This window comes from Poecilia mexicana, unplaced genomic scaffold (genome assembly GCF_051168715.1).
Source record: "Poecilia mexicana isolate PSO_F unplaced genomic scaffold, ASM5116871v1 scaffold_16, whole genome shotgun sequence".
In the NCBI taxonomy this organism is placed as follows: Eukaryota; Metazoa; Chordata; class Actinopteri; order Cyprinodontiformes; family Poeciliidae; genus Poecilia; species Poecilia mexicana.
This window is the reverse complement of record NW_028263385.1, coordinates 17260790-17268876: the sequence shown is the minus strand read 5'-3', so window position 1 is coordinate 17268876 and position 8087 is coordinate 17260790. Positions and strand designations below refer to the sequence as shown.

At 42.7% G+C, this 8087-nt stretch overlaps 1 protein-coding gene across 1 annotated transcript in view; it reads right to left on the bottom strand.

Annotated features, from left to right (window-relative positions):
* Positions 1–255: 255 nt before the first annotated feature.
* The window catches only part of znf804b (zinc finger protein 804B), a 50491-nt gene continuing 42659 nt past the window's right edge, over positions 256–8087 (bottom strand). Inside the window, exons 4-5 of the mRNA XM_014967355.2 lie at positions 6860–6990; positions 256–4084 (exon numbers count right to left, since the gene is read on the bottom strand). Coding sequence (XP_014822841.2) covers positions 256–4084; positions 6860–6990 — 3960 coding nt within the window. The remainder of the gene's footprint in view (positions 4085–6859; positions 6991–8087) is intronic.

Sequence of the window (8087 nt, the reverse complement as noted above, 5' to 3'; positions counted from 1 at the left end):
CTTGCAGCAGCAGCAGAGCAGAGGCTAACCGGAGAAACAAATTTTCATTTGAAATCAGTCAATACTTGTGGTGTATATGCACACATAGAAGTGTGTCTGTGAAGGCGTATGTGAGTAAGAGTTGGCGCTGATACGAGGAAACCAATAACAAATGCCTAATTTGAAATAAAAAATATTTCAGACTTTTCTTTAAGCATTCCCCCTTGTCCTCTTGCTGCCAGGAGAGATTAATAACCATGGCAGCAACTCTGAAATTCATATTGCCTTCTGTTGAAAAGGCATTGGCCATGATTGGTCTATGAAAGGCCGCGAGTTCAAGGGTTGCAGGGATACTGGGGACAGTGGAGTGAGAGGGGATGTGTGGAAAGCTGGGGCATGTGAGAGGAGGGGAATGGGATGATGGGAAAACAAGATTGAGGGAAGCAGGGAAGTGATGGGGAAAGGAGTAAAGTGAAGAGGATGAGGAAGGGAAGGACAGCGTGGGGAAGAATGTTGGTGAAGAGAAGTGGATGTGCTAGAAGTTGAGGCTACATTGGGGTCCACAGAGAGAGCTGTGTGTTGTAAAATGATATGGTGAAGGTTGGAGAGAGCAGGGGAAGGTGGAAGTGGATTGGGGTTCGGAACGCCCAGAGCCACAGGGTGTGTAAAGCTCTCCTGTGTGAGTGGGAGACTGACATGGAATGAGTGCTGAACTTGTCCTTGCAACAAATCTGGATGAATCAGCTGAGGCTCCATCAGGCTGTGCAGGGGGACAGGTTTGTATTGTTCTTGTGAAATAAAACAGCTCTCTGTCCGTGTGACATGTGTGTAGCTTGTCTGTGTGTGAATATCTGGACTTTCTTGTATCTTTTCCAGGACTTTCTGCATGTGCTCTCTTGCTTGCTCCTGGAGGACACGATATTTGTCCATCTCCTCTGCTGAAAAGCTGATTGGTGTAGTGGTCTCTACACCTGTCTGTTTGTCGTCTGTCCTAATCTCCTGCAGACAGAGATTTTGGATACTGCTGGGATTTGACTCAGCAGTGTTCAGAGGACATATTGAACTGACACCCTCTGTTTCAAGGGCCTCGTGGATCTTAGCTTCCTCCTCTCTCTTCTTTTCCAGACTCCTCTCCAGCAGATCCTTTTTTTCCTTTGCCTTTCTCTGGATTGCAGGAAGTTTTCCAATGAGAGGTAAATTCAATGTCTTGAACCCTGTCTGTGGCAGAGTTTTACTAGGATGTAACTCTGGAGAAGCTGTGTCTGAGATGCTAGTTGCATCGGATGCAGAGGGTAAGTGGTCTACCTGCGAACTTGTCTCCTTTAGCAGTAAGGGATTTCTGTCACAATTGAGGTTTGGCCCTTTTAGCCTTGATATCTGGGGGAATGACTGGGAAACTGACAACATGGAGGGAGTGAATGTGGGGTTGCTGTGCTTCCTTGTCTCCAGGGAGGTGTCTGCAAACATTGACGATGCTTTGCATGAGCTGACAGACAATCTATCTACAGTGATTCCTGAGCAGGTACTGCTTTTGCTCCACTCACAGCTTAGCTCTGACAAGCTGGTACTGCTACAGGGGCTGCAGGAACGTGGGCTATGGCATCTACTGCCCTGTGCACCTATTGCAATCTGGCAGCTGGATGGATGTTGGCTTGCCCACCACTCAGGGCTTGAGAGGTGTCTTGAACTTGACCGCCTGGAGCCTGTACACCTCCATGTGCTACATGGGCTGTCTCTGTTGTCACAAATTGATTTGGTGCATGAAATGGACCTGCTTGTTTCCCTGTCTTCCCAGCTATCACTGTTGCCAAAAGTCCACCTGTCGATGCTGCTCCTGTCCCAGTCTACATCCTCTGGCTTCTCATGTCTCTTGCTCCAGCAGCTAGGACTTGGGTTAAGCCTTCTCTCGTGATCCCACTCAGCTGATTTATTTTTTGGGCTCCATCCAGTCCTTAACCTGCCCTCCTGACTGCCTCCAGCAGAAGCACCTCTTGTCCACTCCCTCTGTTGGGGGTCTGAAGTCAGACCTCTGTCTCTGCAGCCTGAGCGCCTCCCTGATTTCCTGCTCTCACCATGAATGAATTCTCTGTCCCTGTGGAAGAGTTTTCTCTTTTTCATCGGGCCGCTACCACAGCTGTTGTCAGGGTAACAGAAGTCAATGAAACTCCTGGGGTTGCCATGGTGACCCCTTTCCCAAAACGGTGTCGAGTTGCATCCCGGCGAGAAGGAACGAAAGGAGAAGTGGGACCGCCAGGGAAAAGCGGCTGTATCTCCTGCTCGCTCTCTCTCCCCTACTGTGTCTGTGAGCCTAGTGAAGACGCTGTATGGTTCTCTCTGCTCAGTGTCCAGCTCTGACTTGAATTTACCACAGCGGCTCCTATGAGACCTCCTCTTTCTGACAGAGACAGATACTGGCTCTGCCACACATCTCCCCAGGAGACAGTCGCTGCCTGCACCAGCCACCCTCCTCACCCTTTTCTTTCTTTGCTTCCTTTTCTTTGCCCATGTCTCTTCAGTGTCTACTGCTCTGCAAACTGCAGAGACAACACTCCTTACTTTGCACTTTGCTAATTGGTGGTTGTTTGAGGACCTTTCTTTGTTATCCTTCTTCTTCTTTTTCTTTACCAGTTTGTGTTTCTTTGTGTTGGTCTTCCTCTTTCTGGGTGACACTTTTGGGACACCCACATGCGACTCTGGTGCTCTGGCAGACTTGTGTATTGTCTCACTCCCACATTCACACCTGGACGGGCTGATGCACATCCCTTGTGTGCCAGGGTGGGTGACAGACTCTAATTTACAGCTCAGGGTTGTGATGGCTCTCTTCCTGATCCCTCCTGCACCCTCTAATCTGCCTCCCGGAGGATTCTGCGAGTTTGTGTCAGAGCTGTCACTCTGAGTAGGGTCAAATGGATGGGGGGCTACCCCCTCGCAATTTTCCTCACTTAGCATGCACCTTCCTTTGTCTGATTCTGTTTCAGGTGATGGAAGGTTTTTGTTTTCAAGGAGCAGATGTGCTTCTGTCTCTACATTGATATGTTGCTCATTTTTACCCTGTCTGTGTGTTCTAATCTCATGTCTTTCTTGTCCTTGCAAACAGGAATGTGCATCTGCTGTATGAACAGATGGCACAAATGGATTTAATTCACCTGAAAGAACACACAACAGTTTTTGTTGCGACTCTTGCAGATCTTCACTGAGTCTTTCTGCAGGTCGAAGATTTGGGCAGAGCGGCTTGCAGCTGTAGGAGATTTGTGGTTGAGTCTTGGTAAATTTAAGCAAACTGACAGGCCATCTCAGTCGGGTTGAACCGTCTTTGCCTTGCACGTATAGAAAATCACCTCCCTCCCTCTTTCTCAGTGTCTCTTGGTGTCTTTCTGCAACTCTGTCTTTCTGTTTGGTGTCCACGTGAGACACCGCCAGTGCAGTGCCACATACGGTCATTGAGGTCTGCGACTGTGAGTCTAATAAGTCCTGGTTGTGATTATCACTGGCTGCAGCAGAAATAGGAAAACGTTCCATCTGTTCCTCTTTTCTGGCAAGCTCTCCGGGGATTGGCTGCGTGTCCCTTAGCAAGACACTGTTTGAGCTGGACTTGTCCTTTTCACTTTCAACTGCTTCCCCTAGTTCCCTGCCGATATCTTCCATTATAGCCTTTACTCTTTCCTTCATCTGATTTCTTTTCTCTCTTTCCTCCTCCTCCTGGTCGGAAAAGACGGAGGCAGAAGGCTCTAGTCTGGGCCCTCTCCGAGAGAAACAGAAGGACACTCCGAGCCTGCTTCCCACCTGCCCTGGTGTAGGGGAAGGCAGTTGGGGGCAAAAGCTGTGGCAAGATTGTGGATGCAATGCTGGAGAGTCTGTGTGAGATGGTGAATGGATCAGTGGAGACTCTCGTAGAGCTGTTGCTAAAGATATTTGTGAAAGAGATTGGCAAGAATCATCAGACTGATGGCTGAAAGTCCTGGAGTCTGTAGTAGTGATTTGCTGGAGTTGGTCACAGGCTTTAGATTTGTCCTCTGAGCTGCAACTTCTTTGGTCCACATCTTTTTCTTCCATCTGACTAACAGCTTTAACTGCACGCCTTAGCCCATAAGTCCTTCTTGGAACTCTGCAACAAGATAAAAAACAGAAAAAGATTTTATTTACAGCTTCATTTTTATCAACATATATGACTTAACAGTTGCTTAAAATCTAATCTAAGAGCCTCTTGAATGAAATTAAATGCTACTTGATGTTCACGGTTCCTATTCCTGATTCCTGATGCGCATTAAGTTAGAGGGGCAGTATTATGCATTTTCCAGGCACATAGTACCATTTTATAGCACAATCAAGTAACTATGTTGCGTTCACTTGTTGTAAAAAGGCTGTACATGTCAAACATAGCTCAAAAGAAATTTGACTTTGCAATTTAAAGCCTTGAAATTGGGCCTCTGTCTCTTTAAGAAGCTTCTGCTCTTATTTTGTCCATTAAGCCATTTACAGATTCATTAGGAGCGTTACACTTTGAAGTAATTCTTATGATAAACTCAGCAGATGCACAAGTGTTTGCTAATTGCTGCTGCCACTAGTCTGAAGGAGCTGAGTGGCGGGGTTGCTGGGTTGGGGTGCTCGGTGAGGCTGAAGCTTGACTTGGAGACTACAGCTTAGAGTAAGAGCTGTGTGGAAAAGGAGTGCTCATTGAGAGCAAGCACCCCCTGAATGGCTGCCATAGGATATTCAATAATTTCTCAAGCAAGCATAAAATAATGAAAGCAACACTCCAGGTATTTTTTTTTTCTCATGTGGGAATAACATTATAACATGATGTAAAGCTCAAACAAGTCAATTTTACAAAATACCCCCCATTTAAAAACAAAGCCCCCTCCACCCATCTTTGACAATATACAAAATGTTTTTCGTATAATATTTAAGTGAAAAATTTGCAGCAGATACAAATGCCTGGGAGTTGAGGTCTCAGAAAAAAAAACTTTCACTCCAACCTTAGAAATAATTCTAAGAATTATTCTTTCTAAGAATCTATTTGAGGTATTTTTGTTTATCATTGACTTAGGCAGATGGATAATACCCTTAATGCTTTATAGGCACCAACTCATTAAAATAAAATGGAATTAACTGATAGAGAACCATTTTAAGTCAGAACTCTGGAAGAATGGTGCAGTCCAGTTCATTTCTTTGTGGTTCTAAATTAGAAGGTAACAAGGTCATTAATGTCCAAAGTGAAACGTCAAAAGCAAACCAGAGCACACCCTTGCAACTTCAGGACAGCTTAGCTAATGTTTGGCCTGCTGTACTCAATCATGAACAAGCATAGGAATGCATATATTAGATGCTGTGAGCTTTTTTGTGAGGTACAAAAAGCTCACAACATTACGCAGATCCTCTTTTCAATTGTGATGTACGGTTGTGTTAAAAAGAAAACATTTAATGCATTTAAAAAGGGAGAATTCCCAGCATGCAAATCCACGAGGAACACTGCAGTTTGTTCCAAAGGGAAAAATAGCAGTGGCTGCAGTTTTTCTCACATTCTCAAGCCATTAATGTATAAACTAAATAAAGTTTGAAGATTCAGCTTTGTAAATTACTAAAGTAATATTTAGTTGTTTTTAATTATTCTTTTGTACTTGTGGTGAATGGGGTCAACCTGTGAAACGTCCAATGGCACAATATCGGCAATGATTTAGGTTATTTTATGATCTTTTGGATGAGTAATTGATGCTCTCTGCTCCTGGTAAGGCTAATCAAGGTTCAACATTTTCTCCATTTACAGACAATTGTTTTCACTGTGGTGTGGTGCAGTCCCATATTTTAGAAATGCCTTTTAAAACTTTCTCCAAACTGATAGATGATAGTCTATTTTTCATGTGGTCTCAAATGTTTTCGTCTTAGATTTGTGCAGGATGTGTTGCTTTTGGCCTACTTCGTGTTGTAAGACAGGTTGTTTTAAATGATTTGGGGAGTCTACAGGTTTGGCAGTTACGGTTGATAGTTTTTGTGAGTTAATCTAAACTAAAAGTGCGGTTAATTACAGATATTTCATATTTTAACAAATCGTCAGCCTAATGGCATAATTGCCTAAGTCCCAATTTAAAAAATAAGACTTAGGCATTTATGCTATTAGGCTAATGAAATGCAGTTTGAAGCTATGAAAAATAAAGATGCAAATAAAAACATGTAAATATGCTCTGAACCCAGACTAAATCTACCGGCCTTCACTAAAGGACTCATCAGCTTATTCATGTTATGGAGAGAAATATAAAGGAAAACATTTTACTATAATTGTGCACATTGCATAGCTATGGTATGTACTATTACTGTAGCACAGATGCTGATACTGACGCAATCTCAAGGGATTAATCTGACATGAATGACAAAAACAAAAGTAGAAAAAAAAGTTTTTCTTCTTCTTTCTTTAGCAATGTCATCCACGTATTTCATCTGCTTCTGAACCCCTCCCCTCCCCCCCAATTTAATAGCAAAGAAAATAAGCACAATCAAGATGATTATTAAGCAACGTACACTTTCAAACCCGCAGGCAAGTTTCATTTATACACTTTGTTCGCCAATATCATTAATTTTAAGTTGTTCCACTACTCTTTCTCCTCTAAAAAAAAAAAAAAACTGCATCTCCTTCACCTACAAATCATCCACTCTCCACGTGTCAGCAAGAATGTGTCTTTATGTTATATTTACTTCACCTGTGGCCTATCTAGGCCAGCTGAGTGCTCTCAAATCTTCGCTTGCATCCATCAAGTCTAAGAATCGTTGACTGGATGTGACGCACTCTAACCCCTCTGGACTCCTGCCACTGGTCTCATTACACACAGACTGCTGCAGTTGGACACAAACACACACACACACACACACGCACATTCCTCCCGCTCACCGCTGGCTTTCTTGCTGCAGCTGTGCGAGTTGGTGAAGACGCCTGAGAGCCTTCTCCTGTTTGCGCTGGTCCTTCCATGATTTTGAGGCCACGTTGCGAACAAACTCTCTGTGCTGCAGTTCCTTTAACCTCTGCGGGAAGCGGACAAATAAAGGGGGTGGGTGATAGGGGAGGAATGAAGATGACAGAGGGAAAAGAGTGAGAGAGAAATTAGTTTTGGAGGTTCTCTGCATGCAGCTGTCTTTCAAAGCTGTCGGCGAGCTCTGTTTGCAGATGTTCTCCCCCAAAGCTCATGGGCAATTAACTTCATTCAGCTTGGGGAAAAAAATGTTTTTTTTCCTTTAACACACAGCTTGAGCCCAAAACACTACCAAACGAAGAGCGTTTGATAGTGTGAAGAGTTCACAAGAAGGAGTCACTTTTCTGGGCTTTTTGAACGACTTTCGTTTGTATTTTACTCGCTTTAAACCAACCGCACAACTTTACATGAAATAATCAGCCACTTTGCAGCTTAGTTTAAGAAAATTGCTCCACCGATTACTGCTTTGGAAACGACCACAAATATGTGTTGGTTGTTCTCAAAAATGCCTATCAAAAATTTAAATAAAATGACAATTGAAGAAGTCCACAACTGTAAAATAAAAATTGATGGCAAATGCAGAATAGAAAATATTTATGAAAAGCAGAACAAAAATGACATTCAATTGAAGCTAACTCAGATGTAAAGTAATCCAGCAGGAGCACAGCAGAACAGCAGGGCTTTGTTCCCTTAAAGTCTTGACATGTTTTGGTATTTTATTTTCTAAGAAATTAATTTCTTCTCGTTTTGATGCAGAACCAGTTACATACAGTCCATATTAAATCAGGTATAACACAATGTAATCAAATCTACTTTATTATGAAATCACAAATGGCAACAGACCAACTGTAGTTATGCTAAGATTAAATAACAAATACTAAATAACATACTTCTAAAGTTAACTGGTTGCCCTAAATTCTATCAAAGTGAAAGTCTTGAATACTTGAAGCTTAATTAGATTTTTATTTGTAAAAACAACAAAAAAAATAATAACAATAAAAGCATGTATCCTTTTTCTGCTTTTTGATTAGAACTACTTTGTGATGGTCTTTAAAATTGAATTCCAACAAAATACATTGAAGTTTGTGGCTATAATATGACTAATTATATAAAGAAAAGAGTTCCTTCCTTTCATTTTTCCCCTGAGGA